Raw genomic sequence first — 20490 nt, 5'->3', positions numbered from 1 at the left:
GCCTCCCAGAGTGCTAGGATTACAGGCGTGAGCCACCGCACCCGGCCATAAAGTATCTTTTTCATCTTTCCCTCCTCACTCTCAACTTTCAATTGTGCCTCAATGAAAACTAAATAAAAGGAAAACTGACCACTTCTCAGTTCTAGTTAATCCCAAGCTATAAGGATTCCTTATTATATTTCATGGGGTTATCACGTGGGTCAGCTTGCCCACCGACATGCGATGAACTTGCTGTTATCACCAAATGAATCAGTTGCTATAAGACAGGAACCATAATTTATTTGAATAGACCAGGGCTTGTGTTGCTTGTGTGTGTGTGTATATATATGTGTGTGTGTGTGAGCACGCGTGAGAGTGAGAAAGAAAGAGGGAGAAAGTACATCTACTGTTTCACATGCAGACACAAAGTACAGATTGTGCCAGTACACTTAGCTTCAAGCAGTAAAGATTACAAAAGGCTCCAGGATGCCTAGAGAGCATTTGGAAGCAGCTCTAGGGCTTCAGTTCCTACTTGATTTGATTTCCCTTTTCTCTGTTGGCAATTCACTACCAGCTTGAGTTTAGCAAAGCTACAGAACAGCAAGGATACTCAGACTGGCCCTGGGTGGAAAGGAACTCCCCATCATAGGGAGCTGTCTGTAAAAGAGACCTTTAAGGAGATGGACAACATGGGTGTGGGATAGTACAAGGAGCTGTAGGACTGGTAGAAGCTGGACACTGCTTTTAGTGCAGGGGAGAGAGCCTCTCCACTGAAGAAGGGAAGCTGGAAACTTGGATCCCCAGGGCTTCCTATGGTTAAAGTAGGCACAGTACCCTTTATTCTGCCAAGTATTTTCTTATCTGTTATCTTATTTGGCCTTTGCAACATCTTTGAAATAAACAGAACAAGTATTAGAGCTTTGCGATCCTTTATTTGAAAGCTTTAGGGTCAGATATTTTTACATTCCAGAACTTTTCAGATTTTATATAGGTGGTATAATGCCAGTTAGGTATGTTATAAAACACTCTCAACAGGGTTGGGGACAATATCCTGTTATCAGACAGATTAATATTTCTTCAAGGAGATCTATGAATATTCACAATAAGGGGATAAAAATTAGAAACAGCTTCATGTCTGTTTGGTTAGGTTTTTGCAGTCAAATGAGTTACAAAAAACCATTAGTCTTTCAGAGCTCTAGAATGCTACAACTGAGTAGAAGAGATTGTGGCCTGAATTATTCCCATTTTATAGATGAGGAAATGAAAGTCCAGAGGTGTTAACTGATTTGTCCAATCTCATGTAGAACCCAAGTCTCCTTTATCTTGCCAGTTTTAGGTTATCTTAAAATAGGATAATTATGAATATTCCAGGATGATCCAAATCAATTCAAGTAATTATTTTACATGAATGTATGATAACATTTTGTTTTGAGAAGTTTGATTCTATGGCAAGAAATCTTTTCCTCCATCTTTTTTCCCTTAAATAGTCTTTTGTATTTTTTTCTGTGCTTCTCAAAATGGGACCTTGGGATTTTAGATTTCGCCTTTGGTTCTTCTACAAAACTCATTGCAGTCCTAGTCATGGACGTGGTTGAAGGGTCAATTTTCATAAAAGGTGTGTTTATTGAAATTTAGTTATATACAAAGAATGGTTCTCTTTATATAAAATGAACAACAGAGATTTGTCTAATGTTTCCCTGGCTCAAGTACTAAGAGGAACAGACTTCTAAAAGCAACTGAAACATAAGCCACAGCCAGGTGTACCTGGGTGTGACGGATATGGACCCTGGCTTTTAAAGAACACTGCCTAAATCAAAGCATATAACAATCTTTAAAAGAAATTTGCTGGCCCATCTTGGAGTGCCAATGTACACCATTTAGTACTCACCACCTGTTACTAAATGGTAGATTACAGCATTTGAGCCTGATGCCTGAACAAGCTAGATGGTGATCAATGACTTTGAACTGACTTGGAAAAAATCAGCATTGCAAAAGAAACAATGAACTAATGTTAGCCTGTGTAGGGGTCAGTTCTAGAACCCTTCCTAACTCACAGTATTAGTTGACCATGATAAATGCTTCCAGTATTCAGTTTTGATAAACGTAGGTACTTCTGAATACATATATGCATAACAGAATTCAGAAACAGACAAATAGTTTTGTATGTATTAGTAAAAAAACAAAATAATTGAAATGGGAAAATTAAAACCCTAAATGTATTATTTTGTTAAGGATGCTGTGATCTACTCTTTCAAATCACAGCAACATAGAACCACTGTATAATCATGAATATATAAAAGTAGGTGAATGGAAAAATAATCCACCAATCCCAGATTGTAAAATGTATATATATCAATTTTATATATGTAGCTTTTTGTTTTGAACCAGATACATTGAGGTATTATTTAGATACAGTAAAATTCACCAATTTTTGTGTATTTTATTACACTGTAAGTTTTGACAAGTGCATATATACAGTTGTGTAACTAACATCATGATCAAGAAATAAAACAGTTTCATCACTCTCAAAAGTTCCTTCACTCCCTTTTGTATTTAATACCCAATCCTAGGCCAGGCATGGTGGTTCATGTCTGTATCCTAGAACTTTGCGAGGCTGAGGCAGGAGGATTCCTTGAGGCCAGGACTTCAAGACCAGCCTAAGCAAGAGTGAGACCCTATCTCTACAAAAAATAGAAAAATTTGCTGGGTATGGTGGTGCATGCCTGTAGTCCCAGCTACTCAGGAGGCTGAGGCAGGAGAATCGCTTGAGGCCAAGAATTTAAGGTTGCAGTGAGCTATGATGACACCATTGTGCTCTAGTCCAGTGACAGAGCATGGTCCTGTCTCAAAAAAAAAAAAAAAAAAAAAAAAAAAAATACCCAATCCCCACTCCTAACCCCTTGGCAACCAGTGATTTGTTTTCTTTTCTTTCTTTCTTTCTTTTTTTTTTTTTTTTGAGACAAAGTCTCACTCTGTTGCCCAGCCTAGAGTGCCGTGGCATCAGCCTAGCTCACAGCAACCTCAAACTCCTGGGCTCGGCCAGGCGCGGTGGCTCACACCTGTAATCCTAGCACTCTGGGAGGCCGAGGCGGGTGGATCGCTCAAGGTCAGGAGTTTGAGACCAGCCTGAGCAAGAGCGAGACCCCGTCTCTACTAAAAATAGAAAGAAATTATCTGGCCAACTAAAATATATATAGAAAAAATTAGCCGGGCATGGTGGCGCATGCCTGTAGTCCCAGCTACTCGGGAGGCTGAGGCAGTAGGATTGCTTAAGCCCAGGAGTTTGAGGTTGCTGTGAGCTAGGCTGACGCCACGGCACTCACTCTAGCCCAGGCAACAAAGCGAGACTCTGTCTCAAAAAAAAAAAAAAAAAAAAAACTCCTGGTCTCGAACTCCTGAGCTTAAACGATCCACCCGCTTCGGCCTCCCAGAGTGCTAGGATTACACGTGTGAGCCACTGCGCCTGGCCCAGTGATTTGTTTTCTATCTCTGTGGTTTTGCATTTCTGAAGAATGTCATATAAATGACAGACGAAATGATTCTTTTGAGTCGGCCTTTTTTCACTTTAGCATAATTCATTTTGGATTCATTTATATTGTTATATCAGTAGTTTTTCTTTTTGTTGGAAAGTAGCATTCCATTGTATGGATATGGCAGACTTTGTTTATCCATTCACTTTCTTCTATCCATAACTCTTATTTATTCATAATTCTCCTTGAAGGATATCTGTGTTATTTTCAGTTGGGTGATTATTATTAATAGAGTTACTATAAATATTTGTATGTAGGTTTTTTTTTTCTGTGAATATAAGTTTTATTTTCTTGGGTAAATACCCAGGAATGGGACTATGTTTTTTTCCTTAACATTTTTCCATTAATTTACTGAATTTAATGAGGTTGTATCTATACATGTAAAGTAAGGGGGAAGAACCAGTACAATTGTTTGTGAAAATTAAACCCAAGAAGGTGCTTTTCTTAAATTATATTGGTATTTCAAGTTAAGGTGATGTTTTATAATATTGAGATAATAAAAAGTTTCTATTCTACTTAAGTGAGAACTTTGTTGATTAGATAGTATACTGGTAAGTATGATAAAAAGGAAATTTTTGAAATACCAATTTAGGACTCTTACAAATAGGTTATTTCTAAAAATCTGTGGGTAAGGACAAGTCAAATCCCATTGTATAACTCACCAACATTATGCTTAAATATATGTGACATTTAAAATTCAATGTTTTTAAATATGGAAAAATATGAAAAAAGAAACAAAATATGACCTTTGTTTTTACTGTCCATATAATTCTCATTGACATTAAAATATAATAATATGAAGAACAGTACAATAAAATAGGCACTCTCACTTTCTCCAACGATACGCTCTCTTAGAAGTTCTTAACTTACTTCCAGAGTGAATAGATATATAGATAGCTAATCTTATTTTATTTTATTTTATTTTTTTTTGAGACAGGGTCTCACCTGGCCTTCTGTTGCCCCGGGCTAGATTGCAGTGGTGTCATTATAGCTCACTGCAACCTCACACACCTCCTGGGTTCAAGCCATCCTCTTGCCTCAGTCTCCCAAGTAGCTGGGACTACAGGTGCGCACCACCATTCCTGGCTAATTTTTCTATTGACCGCTTCTTGCTCAGGCTGGTCTTGAACTCCAGGCCTTAAGCAATCCTCCTGCCTCAGCCTCCCCAGAGTGCTAGGATTACAGGCGTGAGCCACCACACCTGGCCTAATCTTTTCTTAATTTTACAAAAAGAGTCATAGTACATCCACTGATTCACTTCGCTCTCTTTTTTTGTAACTTAATAAATTAATAATATATTTTGAAACACTTTCTTTGTCACACATGTATCTAATTCATTCTTTTTAATGGTGAATGGCATTTCATCATTTGGAGTACTGAAACAGATTTAACCGAGCCCTCTTATTGATGAACATATTGAGGATTGCCAGTTTTTTTCCTATCACAAATTTTCCAGTGAACAGACTTGAACATATACTCTATCCACAGTTTTTTAGAAGTGAAAACAGATAAAAATGCTTTTAAGTCTGGAAGAGAAAGTGTCCCTATCAAGGAAGAGGTGCCCTGAGGAATGGTGGTGATGATGGTGTGACATGGTGAATTGTATATGTACACACAGACTGTGTCATACGTAGCTTGATCTTAATGGTCTCCATTCTTCTCTCTTTCTCTCGCTTTCTCTCTGGATGACTTTTTGAGTAATAATAGCTTCTCAAAGTATGTGGGAGCATACCAGCCTGGATTTTGTTGCTTCAGTGGAGACAAATAAATTTCTTGGACTGTATACCTTAGTCCAGATCTCTGTTTTCAGTTCTAGACCTGTTTATCCATCTCCAGGTACATGCTCCTGAAGACTTCAAATTCAACATGTCCATGAACATGAGATCATCTTTGGTTCTTCCTTCTGCAGCTTCTACACCTAATAAATCACTACATTCTATCAGTTTTACTCCCAAACTATTTCTTATATCTGACTTACATTTTCCATTCCCTGTGCTATTGCCTTAATCCATGCTTTGTTACCCAGTGCTATAATAGAAATATAATTCAAGCCACATAAGTAATTTTAAATTTTCTAGTAGTTACATTAAAATATGTCAAAAGAAATAGGTGAAATTAATTTTAATGCTTATTTAACTGAATATATCCAAAGTATTATCATTTTAACATATAATCAATAGAGGATTATTAATGAGATTGCTTTCTTTGTGTGTATACTAAATCTTTTAAATTTTAGCATATTTCAGTCAGGAGTAACCGGCGGGTACAGTGGCTCACGCCTGTAATCCTAGGACTCTGGGAGACCAAGGCTGGAGGATAGCTTGAGGTCAGGAGTTTGAGACCAGCCTGAGCAAGACCGAGACCCCCATCTCTACTAAAAATAGAAAAAAATTAGCCGGCATGGTGGCATGAGTCTGTAGTCCCAGCTACTCAGGAGGCCGAGGCAGGAGGACGCTTGAGCCCATGAGTTTCAGGTTGCTGTGAGCTAGGTTGACGCTGCAGCACTCTAGCCTGGACAACAGAGCAAGATTCTGTCTCTAGAAAAAAAAAAAAAAAAAACTCACCACATTTCAAGTCATTTCTCTCCTTAATAAACTCTGATGGTGAGTGTGCAATTTTGTCTAAAAAATTCCAATTTCTTTAGCATTCACTCATTCATTCAATATTTTTTTTTTTTTAATTTCATCTTATTGTTATGGGGGATACAGAATTGCAGGTTACATACGTTGCCCATGTACCGCCTTTCCCCCCAAGTCAGAGCGCCAGGCGTGTCTGTTCCCCAGGTAGTGCGCATTGCACCCATCATGTAGGTATATATCCCTCCCTTCCCCACCCCCCCTTCCCGAGTCAGCACCTTCAATATTTTTTGATGCCCATTCTGTGCCAAGCACTCTGGGATGTTCCCACTGACAAGGTAGATATATGGTCCCTGTGCTTGAGGAGTTTTCATTTTAATGGGAATGAGGCCGGGCGTGATGGCTCATGCCTGTAATCCTAGCACTCTGGGAGGCCGAGGTGGGCGGATCGTTTGAGCTCAGGAGTTCGAGACCAGCCTGAGCAAGAGCGAGACCCCACCTCTACTAAAAATAGAAAGAAATTATATGGACAGCTAAAAATATATATAGAAAAAAAATTAGCCGGGCATGGTGGCGCATGCCTGTAGTCCCAGCTACTTGGGAGGCTGAGACAGGAGGATCGCTTGAGCTCAGGAGTTTGAGGTTGCTGTGAGCTAGGCTGACGCCACGGCACTCACTCTAGCCTGGGCAACAGAGTGAGACTCTGTCTCAAAAAAAAAAAAAAAAAAAAAAAAAAGGGAATGAAAGCTCAGGAGTCTGGTCTATAAGGCCTTTTCCCTTATATGAACCTGTGCCCACCCTTCTCCCACTTCTGTTTCCCAATCAGATTATAATAATAAACATTTATTGAGTGTTTCTTATATGTAGGTGGGCTTGATGCTCTCATTTAATATTTATTGCAATCCCATGAGAAGGGGAACACCATCATCCCCAAAAACAGCTTTACAAAGGAGGCTGGCAAGGTGAGGTAACTTGCCTAAAGACACAACTAGCACAGAATCAGCCCTGCCACCAGCAAGGCCAGGCTTCACCCTGGGGCTGTCTCCCTGCCTCTTCAGATCCATGTTGTTGATCTTGCTGTTACCTCTGCCTCTAATGACTTTCTCCTTCTCCCCTTCCCATTTACTTTATGAAGTTATATTGTAAAAGGAAAAACAGTTTTTTCTCTCTACTTTCACACTCAACACAGAACACTTCTGTGACCAGATGTGTGGGTTCCCCGCCCCCCCCCCCCAAGCAATCTCTGGTGGACACCAACTGAGTAGCCTGTAATTTAATTCGATTCTGACATTATCTGGAGATAGTGTCAGATCCTCCAGGTTGAGGGGTCAGTCCCACAAGACTGCTCCCACTTCAGACTCCAATTACAAGTAGTGGTTGTCATCTACACTTCTTACTAACAGGCTACAAACCGAGATTCTCACGATCCCCTCCTTAGCTTGGATAATTTGTCAGGATGGCTCACATAACTCAGGGAAAAACACTTATATTTACCAGTTTATTAGAAAGGATTTTACAAAAGATACAGATGTACAGTCAGATGAAGAGATGAAAAGGGCAAGGTGTGGGGGTGTGTGGAGTTTTCATGCCCTCTCCAACCACCTCTACATGTTTAGCAACCCAGAAGCTCATCAAATCTTGTTGTCCAAGAGTTTTTATGGAGCTTAAGCCCAGCCTACTGCTCCCTTCCCATAGATCGGTAGGTGGAGCTCCCTTGGAATTCATCTGGGTCTTTTTGGTGACTGGGTTTTCTAGGTGTCCCACAGTAAGTAACCTTATTAGCATAAACTCAGGAGTTTTGAAAGGGGCTCATTTTGAATAACAAAAGACATTGCGATCACTCAGGAAATTCTAAAGATTTTACGAGGTCTATTATGGGAACCTGGGACAAAGCCCAAATGTATTTCATATCATACCACATATACCATCATCATTCATATATCAGTTTAAATCTACTGCATTTTTCTGTAGCTTTTCCGAACTCCTTCAAATAGATCCTCCTCCGACAATGGGCAGTCCAATCCTCTCCTACCCCCAGCAGAATTCATCCCATTCTCTTTCATTGAGGTTCCCAGGACTGTATTAGAGCTGCACACATTGCATTGTTGACATTTGTTTATATATCAGTGTCTTGTATTCCAAAATCCATGGGATTGGGACTAGGTCTGTTTTGGTTTTAATTTCTTTATTTTTTGAAAATCTATCCGTATGCGTAGCATATGGAAATAAAAAACATAGATTGTTTAACTCATTTTCCTTTTGTCTTTCCCTCACTGAGGCTGCCCTGGTGCTCTCGAAAACACCATTCCAAGGATTTTAGTTTTCCTTATAGGATCAGATAATTAAAAACATTTAAATTTCAGCAGTGACCAAGAAAAAGCAATAAAAATACACATAATTGTCCAAGAATCCTCTGCTAAAGGTTAAGAATGGTTTCAGGCTTCTCAAAATGACAAAATATTACTAAATTTACAAAATATGCCCTGGCTCATAGAGAACTGTTCTCAGGAAAACTGTTCACTCCTCAGGATGGAGATCTTGCCAGGGTGTATCCAAGTCCCTGCTAGTATTACCTACCGTTCCAGAAACGCAGGAATTGTCCTGAATTTAGGATACAACTAAAACTCATTAATTTTAGGTGCTACCATTTCACTGGTAGTGATGAATTTAGGTTCATATTCACCTCTGTTTAACCAATGTTTCCCTGTGCCACATTTCAGATGAATATTTAAAATACTTAAGAAAACAATTAGCCTTTCAGCACCTTGGAACACTTGATAGCCATGTCCATTTGCATGAAAGCAATTTTAACACATTATCTTCCTTATTCATTACACCATCACCTTGGAATGAGCTTTGGTTGCAACCGAGGGTGATAAATTTTATAATTCAGACCTTCACTACATTATTCTTCTATCAGTCAGGATGAAGTGAGGAGCGGTAACATGGCATGGCAACACAGAAGTCACTCAAAAAATATTTGTGGATTGAATAAACCAGTAGTTCACTTTTTTTTCTTTTCACAAGGTAGATGAAGAGAAACTCATTGTTTAGCAAAGTCTGCCAAGCATGTATTTTTAAGCCCTTCTTGAAGTTGACTGGTTAGCACATTCAACTCTGGTACCAAAGGTTTTGGTTCCTACTTTGTTCTTGTAACTACTTTGGCTACATCCTCAGATGTCACCCACGATGCTCTTAGGTCTTAAGAATAACAGATGTTTTCCCCCACTCATTCATTTATTCATTCATTCGTTCAATTAACACATGTACTGAGCATTTATAGGGGCTAAGCACTCTTGTAGGCACAGGGAGATAACAGCAAACAAAACAGACAAAAAAAAATCACTGCCACATGAAGCTTACATGGAACACACATTAGTCTTTGTGTGTGTAGACAATGAACATAATAAAATATATAGACTGTTATAAGGGGATAAATGCTATGTAGAAAAATAAAGCAAGGAAAGGGGAATAAAGGGTGTCCTGTAAATACTTATTACAGTTTCATGGGAGGGGACTGCATTGTAAGAGAGCCCAGAACAAATTCTTCAATATAATATCAAATTAGAGAATGATGGCCTGGGCACAACTGATTGATGCCTTAAACTAGGAGGTTTTCTCCCCCAGTTCCCCTCTTTCTTCATATTCCTCCTTTTCATTCTTGTTTCATCTTTTCTTTCTCTTTTCTTATTGTTGTTCAACTTTAGTGAGGCATTAGGATGGTGGGACAGAAAGAGCAGTTCCACTCACTAGAACCTAAAGTCAGTTATCTCTGTGACCCTCAGCTTCCTCATCTGTAAAATGGGGACACAACACATTTTGTAGTATTGTGAGGATTAGAGAATGTTTGCAGAATGTCAATGTCTAATTGTAGGCCTCTTTATACAGTAGCTGTTATTAATAGAGATACATCTGCTTTTGTACAAGTGCGAGAACAGCCTAAAAGTGATTCTAGGAAATTTAGGACAAAAGGGGATAAGGGCCCAAACAAGGAACAAGTCATACAGAATACTTAACAAAGAACTTTACTAAGACCCTGTTGGAAATGGATAGAATGTGTGCTTCAGACCCTTGAAATATACAGACGTATTTCCTTCCATGGCACGGATTTAGCTCTTCTCAGCTAAACCTTTTGTTATCTTTCTTAAACACCCAAGAGAACGCTGTTAACAAAAATGGCAATAAGTGTGGCACATGCCAAGTACTTTTAAGGATAGAAATCCACTTAATCCTTCAGCGACCCTGAGTGGCAGGTATAAACATCATCCCAATTACAGGTACAGATACTTGAGAGAAGCCCTATAGGGCGGACTAAGAAGTGTGGGAACTGTTGTGGTACCCGGTCAGCGGGGCAAGCGCTCGAGGATACCTGGGCAGGTGTACTCCCTCTTTCAGAGTGACTGAGTTTGGATTCATGGCTACTGGGCTGAGAGAAAAGAAACTTGCAGGAGTCGTGAAGACCTGGTAGTTCCTTTGGAGGTTCTCGTGAGGTGATCTCAGTTCTCTTTAGAGGCTGGAGGAAAGGGGTGGCGTCCCTAGGGGCCAAGGGAGGTGGTGACGCCCCACCCCACTTCCGAACGTCAAGGGAGCTTCCAACCCGAAAAACGAATTTGTCTCATCCGGGGTCAATTAAGCCTTTACAAAGAGGGGCGGGGCCTCCTGAGGAGGTGGGGGGGGGCTGCGAAACCCTTCGAGCCGTCGATTGGCTGGGACAAGTGTCCTTCCCGCCTCCCTCCCGCCCCATCTCCGGGTGGCCTCCCGGAGGGGCCGCGGGCGCGGAGGAGGCCGGTGGTGCCAAACTGGCAGGGGGCGTGACCCGAGGGGGCGGTGCGAGGGGCGTGTCGGGGCGGGACCCCGGCGGTGCGCGCGTCACGGCTTGCGGCCCCGCCCCCGAGCCCCTCCTCCTACGCGGCTGCCTTCTCCCGGCTCGGTCCTCCCGCTCGCTCAGTTCTCGCTCCATGTTCCGCACCGCGGCCTCGCTCCCCCGCGAGAGCCAGGCAGCGGCCGCAGCGCGCACACGCGCGCCCCGCGTCTCCCGCGCCCGGCGCCCGGCTCTCCCCACGAGTGCGCACCTCGCGCACAGTCTCACGTTGGTTCCCTCTCGCGCACCGGGGTCTCGGCGGTAGCGGCAGCAGCGGGCAGACCGCGCGGGGAAGCACCGTAGCGGTAGCTACAGGCTGGCCGGCCGGCCATGGAGGCGGATGGGGCCGGCGAGCAGATGAGACCGCTACTCACCCGGGTAACGAGCAGGGTGAGGGCGCCGCGGCGGTGGGGCTCCTTGGCGGGGGGAGGGCGCGGAGCGAGGCAGACAAAGGCAGGGGCACGGCGGGCGTCGCGTCTCTGCCACCTCGTCCCAGGCCCCGCTTCCCTCCACCTCCCGGCCGCCTGCGCGCCTCGCCATCCCCTTTGTGTGGCTGCCTGGGGCGCGGGTGCGAGGGGGCGGGCGGCGGCGCCGGGGAGGCCCGAGTCGGGGCGGCCGGCTGCGCTCCACGGGCATCCTCGGCTTGGCTCGGGTGAGACCCCGGCATCCCGGCAGGGGCCGCCTTGGACCCCAACCATCATCCCTTCCTTTCTCTCCGCAGCGCTGGCCTGCCCTATTTCCCAGCGTTCTCCCTTGCCGGGGTCCCGGTTCCACTTGCCTTGGCGCTGGAGTTCAGATTAGCCCCTCGAAAACACATCTTTCTTCTCCTTCTAAGGAGGATCGCGGCTCCACCTGTCTCTAGCCCAGGCAGTGGTGAAGAGCTGGTGTGAATCTTTCCCCCTCTTTCCGAGTCTCCCCACCCGGTCCGCGGTGTGCTTTGTTCGGTGAGTTCTCCGGCCGCGTGGACTAGCCGCCTGCCTTTGCGGCCAGGGCAGCTTTTCGCTGCTGCCTGCCAGGTCTGCTTTCTCTTCTGGCTTGAACCCGAGGAGTATTCGCAGGCCAAGTGGAAAGTGAAGGGGGTCCCGAGCCTTCTGCTACTCCTTCTCTTCATCATCCTAACAAAATCGCGTTTCCTGGCTTTGGCTTCGGGCTTGGAGGGGAATGGATGGACATTGTAGAGGCCAGTGTTCCCATTTGTGGTGATGGGTGAGTGGCCATGCTCAAGAAACAGACTTCCTGCTTTCGTGTAGAGCACATGTGTCCCCACAGTTGTAATTCTCTTCTCCCTTCCCAGTTCGTGACTCAAAGGAGATGGAGGTGTTACAAATTTTCCTACTTCCAATTTTTACTCTGTGACCAGCAAAGGAGGGAAAGTTGCAGGGAAAATTTTCCAGTCTTTCACAACTGACAGGGAAAATGGCTTTTCATGTGTTTTTATTCAAGAGTTTTCCTTAAAACACCTGCCCCTTTCCTTTTAAATTTTAAGATTATTGTTAAGGCCATGGAGAATAGTCATTCATTACTTCAGTGTATTCATTAATATGTTCTCTAAACATAGAAGAAATTAAGTCTCCAGACAGTGAAGTCATTTAGCAGTGGTCATTGGGAAGATCATTCACAGTGATGGTGATGGAATACTGGAAACCCGTTGTAAGGAACCTTCTGTAATTCTTTGTGTGGCCTGTGAATGAACAGTGTTTTATAGCACCTTCTCTAATAGTGTATATGCAGTACACTGTTGTCTGTTCTTAAATTTATTATTTGCAAATTTTCAATTGAGCAGTAAAGAGCATCTGAGTTTTCACAAGCTGAATAGAACCTGTGATGAGTTCTCAAATATTGCCTACTTAGCTAGCATAAGAAACAAATGATAAGGCCATTGCCCTCCAAATCATTCACTGTAATAACACTGATTTAAAACCGATTCTGTAGTATCCAGCAAGACAGAACCAACTCTACCCTAATAGAAGTTATATTCAACTGGGGAAGACAGATGACAAAGGAATTATTTAACACTGCTGTTAATGGCATGGTAGGGGACCATCTTGGAAGGGTATACTTCCTAAATCTTTGGAAAGATAAGTCTTGGTTACAGTAAACATTTACAAATCAATAATCGAATTCAAATACTATAAGGTAGCATACAGTCTAAAAATAGCATGAGAGAATGGGAACACTATGTTGAAGTGGAGAACATTATGATTTGAAAACTGGAAAGAGGAATTGTTGGCACTGACAAAGTTAAATCTTTGGTCACCCATTTTTCTCTGATAAATGGAAGCCATAAAAATAAGAGATTATGATATTTGTCAATCATAACTTTTTCTAACTCACCGCAGAATGCTTAGCATAGCCAAAAAAGTAGAATAAAATTAATATAATATAATACCATCTTAGGTCTGTAATTATGCAAAAAAGTTTGATTACATTTGTGGCAGTTTATATTACTCAGAAACTGGAGCCCATCTGTTTCATAATTTAGGCTCTAAAATTTCTTCTCCTAAAATTCTGTCGTTTTCACTGATCATAGTATTGGGATAGAGAGAGGAAAGTCATTATCTTACAAAAATACAAATTGTATTTTGCTTTGGTATAAAAACTCATTATTATAGACCTCACTTGGAAGTTATTTTTTGGTCTTATTTTTGTATAGGTTAAATCCTATTACAAATAGCACTATTTAGAAGGTTCCCAAGTGTTAGCAAGTGATCTTGAAGCAGTACAGTGGTAACAATTCTGTTACTAGTGGAATTTTGGGATTGTTTCATGAATTTTGTTATATGATTTCCTTCATTTATGGATATTTGTTAAATATCTCCTAGGTGCCAGGCACTGGGGATATACGCAAATAAAGTAGACAGAGTCCTGCCTTCACTGAGTTTATTTTGGCATGTGGAGTGAACACAGTGATAGCATTTACATTCCTGCTAATTCCATTTGCCAGTGCCAGTTAAAACATTTCATGAGTCTGTTAGAAATATTTAAAAAAAAGTCATTAGAATAAATGAAAGATACTAACAACCCAATATGAATTTAATGATGATTGGCAAGTGAAGTTTGTTTTGTGTGTCTGTAAGTAATCATTTTCTTTGATAGCTCTAGAGATATGGCACCCCACATATACTATCAGGATTTCAGTTACCTTTCTGCTTTATTCTTTTTTTTTTTTTTTTGAGACAGGGTCTTGCTCTGTCATCTGGGCTAGAGTGCAGTGGTGTCATCACAGCTCTTTGCAACCTCAGACTCAGCGATCCTCCTGCCTCAGCCTCCTAAGTACCTGCGACTATATTGGCACGTCACCACGCCCTGCTAATTTTTCTATTTTTTGTAGAGATGGAGTCTCGCTCTTGCTCAGGCTGTTCTTAAACTCCTGACCTCAAGCAGTCCTCCTGCCTTGGCCTCCCAAAGTGCTAGGGTTTCAGGTGTGAGCCACCATGCCTAGCCTTTGCCTTATTCTTGGTAACTTTGGGCAATAGCAAGTCTGTCATCTGTCCAAATGAAGCAGTAGGACAATGGAATTGTATTGAAGAATTGTTTTGTCTGGTCATCGAGACTGGGAAGTACATAGGTTTTCTAAGAGATTAGGGTATGAAAATTAGAGTATTCTATACTCTTGAATTTAGGTTAAAATCGAAAGCCAAAGTAACCTGATGGTGGAGGAACCCGATATATTATTTTAGTGGTATGTGGTATGCTAACCAATCTATTCTAAAACTTTGGTAGTTATAATTGTCAACATCCTGTAATGGGTTGTTTTTCTTCCTCTTTCCCTCCCCCTTTTTACTGTATCTTACCACAAATATGATCTTAAAGTGGATAGCATCTGTAACTGACAAAATGGGCCATTTGTATAAAGGTGCATATGGGTGTTTCATAACGTTAATGTTACATGTTAGTCATAGATCACTGTAGCTTTTGTTATATATTATAGTTTCTTCTTGCTAGTTATGGTTTCTTCTGTAGTTAACACTTTTTATGCATACAGTGTTTTCAGTTTTGCAATAAGCATGTATCAGTAATAAAGCTATTCTAGCTTACAATGAAATTTGTCTCTGTTTTTTTTCATGATCTGTGATTTTGTTTTTAATTATCTTAAGTTATGATCACACATAATTTTTAAATTTGTGCCTTTCTCCTCTACTTTAATCTTTCTAATGAGTTGGTAAAAGCACCATTACTAATCACACATACACAGAAGTTGTACAGTTTTATGTCTTTCTGAATAGCTGTTTAAAGACAATCCTAAATTATAACTTAGTCTGACTTAGGTAGTAAAGAATTCAGAAGTTTAATTTGCTCTTTCTCATCACATTGACTTTTAAAAATATTTAACCTTATGGGTTGTCTATAAAATGTGAGAAGTGTTAAATATTCTTTATTTGATATTAGATGTAAACACACCCTAAACTGCCTTTCAATAAATAAAAGGTAACATTTTAGTAGACACAGGGAAATTAGATTGGCATAGTGAAGACCAAAAATATTAAGTAAACATTGCTACCTTATCTCCAACCCTTGCCTTTAACAGTAAACACAAATTAAAACACCAGTGAGTCTTGCTTGGTTCCAAGGCAGTGAAGGGATTTCTCTAGTATTTAAATATATTCACATAACCAGTTATATAAATCTAAATATAAAACCAATCTTCAATTGGTTTTGAGATGGCAATTTACTATCTTTATGAAAAGTTGAACATTACTAATTAAATCTAATCATATCTTTAGAAGGGGAAAACAATGATAACATTTACTGAATTGGAATTACTATCAAAATTCAAAAAACCGAATTAACCACAAGCCAGTCTTAGTTAAATCAGGACTGTCAACAAAAATATTCTGTCACTCTTTCATGATCTGAATTCTAGTGGATGAGACCAATTAAATTATGGTACACATAAAAAAAGTCATGAGATATTTCTGTTTTGTAAATAAGGCAGTGGCCAATCATTGCTAATTAGTAGCTTTTTTTGAGATAAAAACCTATCAAGACTGCCCTTTGTCCCTTCTTAATGCTGGCAAAAATCATTTTTGTTCCAGGGATGTACTTCTTGGGATTCTCCAAATACTCCATCAGTGTATCCTCTCCCCAGGTGATGCCTTTGTTCTTATTGGCCTCTGTGTAAGAGAATCCAGCGACCTGACCTGTCTTCTGCCCAGAGAGACCATGGAGTTTTGGCCTAGTCTTATGCTTGTCTCCCTTTTCCACAGTGTGCCCTGGGCACACTTCTGAACAAAAATCTTCTTGCCTTTCTCAAACATCTCCCATGCACCCATGTTTAATTCTCTCTTTAGTTGCTGATTGTACAAAGGTTCCCAGTCAGAAGCCAGATGTTCTACTCCACTCTCTTTTTTTTGGCGGGGTGGGGGGGGTGGCGGGACACAGAGTCTCTCTCTGTTGCTGGTTGCTGGGGTTAGAGTGCGCTGGCGTCTGCCTAGTTCATAGCAACCTCAAACTCCTGGACTGGAGCGATCCTCTTGCCTCAGCCTTCTGAGTAGCTGGGACTGCAGGCGTGCACCACCATGCCTGGCTAATTTTCTTTTTTTAGTACAGATGGGGGTCTCACTCTTGCTCAGACATGTTTTGAACTCCTGACCTCAAGTGATCCTCCTGCCTCAGCCTCCCAGAGTGCTAGAATTATGGGCATGAGCCACCGTACCCAGCCTTGCCTCTGTTTTTGTTTAGCAGACAGTTTTGTATATTTTTTTGCATTTTTACAATTTGGGGAAATTCAGAATTATTTGTACTTATACTGATAAACTGCCAAGGAGTCTATGGTTGGCATAGTGTTATGATAGTGTTTGGCAGTGTTGCAGTTAACAGTCTTTCTGAGGGCATAGGGCTAGCCTATTAGAGTAGGTTAGTTTTCCTAAATTAATGACTCTTTTCTTTTGTCGGCTAGACATTTTCAAATGACTACTATAAGAAGAGAATGGCCTAATACTTCTTTTCAGTACTTGGTTTAGGAAGGTAATGTGGTTATGACATAGATTTGCATTTTATCTGGAGCTGATAGTACAGACATCTAGTTTTGGCTGTTTTAAGCAGATTTTCAGATTTCTTTCAAGAAGAATATTTTTAAATATTTTAATTTTTATTAAGCTATAGTTTGGATTTTAATAGGTTTACTTAAGCAATTTTTAAAAATAATATCAAAGGGTAAGGCACAATCCACCTTTCATAATGAAATAGAAAAGATGCTGTAATGTTTTAAATGCCCTTTTTTTTCCTTTTGCAGAGAATGTTATGTGGACTAGTGTCATTTGGTTCTCATTCTGTTCACATCTCAGGCAGTATAGAAATCATCTTCTCCCTCTCTGGGTTCCAGGGCTGAATTGCTGCTTTTCTGTGAGATTGCCCAGTTTGGAGAATCTGTTGCATTATTCATTATCTCTGATTAGGAACTTTAGAATTGGTTATACCTTTGAAAATAGATTCACACTTGGAAGATACCTATATTCTATTTCATTATAGAAAGGAGTGTGGAATTGTTTCTCAAAAGAGAATGAAAGAAGAGTAAAGGCGATACTTAACAATCTTTTTCTCTCATAATTTGCCATAACACATATATAATTAATACTTTGTGGTTTTGTTCTTGGTGCATGTTCTTTGATATGCAGAATGTTTTTAGTTCAATACTATTCTTTATTCTGGAAAAATATTGAAAACACACAGAAATCCTTTTACCTTAGGAATTTATGTGTTAAACAAAAATAGGAATAAGACAAATTTATGTATAGTAGCCTCTCCACCCATTGAGTTCTGTGGTAGTACTAGAGATGTTTCTGTTAAAAAAAAGTCTTCTAAGAAACAAATTTTTGGTAAGGAATAACTTAAATCAGAATATTGTATCCTATTAGACTTTGGTCACTGAGATATTATCTTGGCCTAGAAAACATCTTTTTCAAAATTTTAACACTTTTTAAGATTTGCCCTGAGTGGGTCAGGGAGGAAGTTGTGTTAGGGAAGTGAGGGAAGAGGATGTCACAGGGCTGCTATTCTGTGAATTACAGCTGACTCCTTGTTTAGGCACATGCAAACTTGACCACAAAGCTTGATGAGAGGAGCCTGCTGAGCTTCAGTCCTCCCCTGGACACCCTTCCCTAAGGCACTACCCCCAGAACCAGATGTGATGGCCCTGGATAGATATCTTTTCTAATTTAATTCCTTTTCTCTCCTGATCATTTTCCTTACTAAACTGTAATTGTGCCTGGGTGTTTTGTGTTTTTTCTTTTTTTTTTTTGATCTACATTTAAAACTCCCAGAATATTTTTTTTTTTTTCTTTTCTCCTGGGCAGTCACATTGTCACATTCAAATTTACAGCAAAATTATATTCCCAGTAGCTGCTGCTGTCAAATGTGAAATGTATTACATTCTAATAAATGCTTGATGTTAAGATATTTTATAATGTGAATTAAAGACTAACCGTCTTGTGCCTGTAAGAATCTAATTTATTATAGTAAGAGACACTTGTGTAAAATCAGAATACAACCCCTTGTAACAGTTCCCACAGCTATTTAATAGAATTTACTTTGCTTGATATTACTGGTTGTTAAACATGATCCCTTTAAGTATGCTTTGTTTGCTTTGCACCAAGGTATTCCTCTTGATGAATTCTCTGATTTTTTACATTAGCATTGCATGAGAAGTGTTCTGGGTTCTCTCTAGCATTTGGAGTATTAATGGTGCCACAGATAATAGGGCACTGTCTAGTTACAATTGCTTTTAAAATAGTGATGACCATGGAATCAGTGGATGGGCCTCAGGGGTCCATGAATCTTCGGAAACTATGAAAAATTTTATGCTTGTATGCATTCTTTCCAGGAGAGGGTCAAATAGCTTTACATTCAGATCTCAAAGGGGTTTATAATTCAAAAAACAGCTAAAGAATGTGTTCTGAAAATTAGCCCAGTTTGGTTTGGTGTTTTCCATAAAAGTTCGTAATCTTCTATTTAGTTTAAATAGCTGACAATCATTATTACATCCACCCCATTTAACATTCCTTTACAGTTTGTTTTGTGGAATACTAGATCTATAGGCGATCCTGCCAAAGAACCATTCTGTTGCCAGATAAATTTGGGAAATGTCACGCATGTATTTCAGAGATTCACAATGCATAACAATATACAAATGATCTGAGAAATGCTATAATAAATACATTATATAGGGAGAGAATACAGCTATGTGAGATGGCAGTTCCTGATAGTTCTTATAAAATATGAACGGTAGGTCACTAATATGTTGGTGTGGATCTAAGCAAATCTTGTGATATTGATATATAAGCCCTTTTAAGATATAGTTTTCCTTCGATAAATTAGAACTCACTTTGTTAGTGTAACAGGAGAGATTTGAAAAATGTATCACTTAAGAAGATGCCTTGGAAGCAACCTAATAGGGCACTTGTTGAATAAATTATCATATAGCCACATAGTGGGATACTAGAGCTATAAAAAAAAGAATGTACTGATATGGAGAGATCTCTAGGATAAATTGATTTAAAAGTAGCAAGGTGTGGGTTAGAGTATATTGTATGGTACCTTTTCTGTAATGGAGAAATAAGAATATGTGTTTGTGTTTACTAGTATTTGTACATACACACTGGGAAGATAAACAGGAAATAGTAAAAATGGACAGGAGTAGGAGCAAAACCAGTGTACACTTTTCTGTAGGGTTTTCATTTTTGAGCTATGTAAATGTATTACCTAGTCAGTAAAATAGAGGATGATTTCTTACATTACTTTATGCCATGGACTGAAATAGCAAGCTATTTCATGAGAGAGATACGTATGATTGTTGATGTAGTCTACTATATACGAAGTACCTAATTTTTCTTGATATAAAGGTACCACATAAATACCAAAGTTGTTAATACATGTCTGTCAGTGAAATAACAAACTAAATGCCTAATTATATATTGAGTGCATGAATCCTTGGGAAATTTTCAGTTTGCAAGTTACTGATGTGTCCTGGACCTCCTCTCGATTTCAACTTCTTTTTGTCTATTGAGGTGTAAAGGGAAGGAAGGCTGTGAGAAGAGACTGGAGTGCTGTTGTTACAAATGAAGTGTCTTAGGTATAGGGAAATAACTGCTTGTGCTTGGTTATATGCTTTTTTTTGTTTGTTTTGGAGGCAGGATCTCCCTCTGTTGCCTGTCCAGAGAGCAGTGGCATCATCACAGTGCACTGTAACCTCAAACTCCTGGGCTCAAGCCATCCTCCTGTCTCAGCTTCCCTTATAGCTGGGACTACAGGCCTCCACCACCACACTTAGCTAACTTTTTTCCCTGTTTTTTCTAGAGATGAGATTTTGCTATGTTGCTGAGGCTAGTCTCCAGCTCCTGGCATCAAGTGATCCTTCTGCCTTGGCCTCCCAAAGTTCTGTATTATAGGCCTCAGCCACTGCGCCTGGCCTGTTATATACATTTTTTAAACCTAGAGGTTTTTTTTTTTTTTTTTTTTTTTTTTCAGATCTTTGTACTTATGTTCACTTGAGGCTGTTTAAGAAAAATTATCCAGATTAATTACATTTATGAAAATTACTGTAGCA

General features: G+C 40.2%; 1 protein-coding gene across 7 annotated transcripts in view; it reads left to right on the top strand.

Annotated features, from left to right (window-relative positions):
* The first annotated feature begins 11031 nt into the window (after window positions 1-11031).
* The window catches only part of SLC4A7 (solute carrier family 4 member 7), a 112349-nt gene continuing 102890 nt past the window's right edge, over window positions 11032-20490 (top strand). For 4 of the 7 annotated variants that reach the window (XM_069473329.1, XM_069473327.1, XM_069473332.1 and 1 more), the window contains exon 1: window positions 11032-11336. In XM_069473329.1, the coding sequence (XP_069329430.1) occupies window positions 11277-11336 (60 nt within the window). In that variant the 5' untranslated portion in view covers window positions 11032-11276. The remainder of the gene's footprint in view (window positions 11337-20490) is intronic. The other 3 variants (XM_069473330.1, XM_069473336.1, XM_069473334.1) reach the window with 1 other exon arrangement.

The sequence above is a fragment of the Eulemur rufifrons genome, chromosome 7, assembly GCF_041146395.1.
Source record: "Eulemur rufifrons isolate Redbay chromosome 7, OSU_ERuf_1, whole genome shotgun sequence".
Lineage (NCBI taxonomy): Eukaryota > Metazoa > Chordata > Mammalia > Primates > Lemuridae > Eulemur > Eulemur rufifrons.
This window is presented reverse-complemented; position numbering and strand designations above follow the sequence as displayed.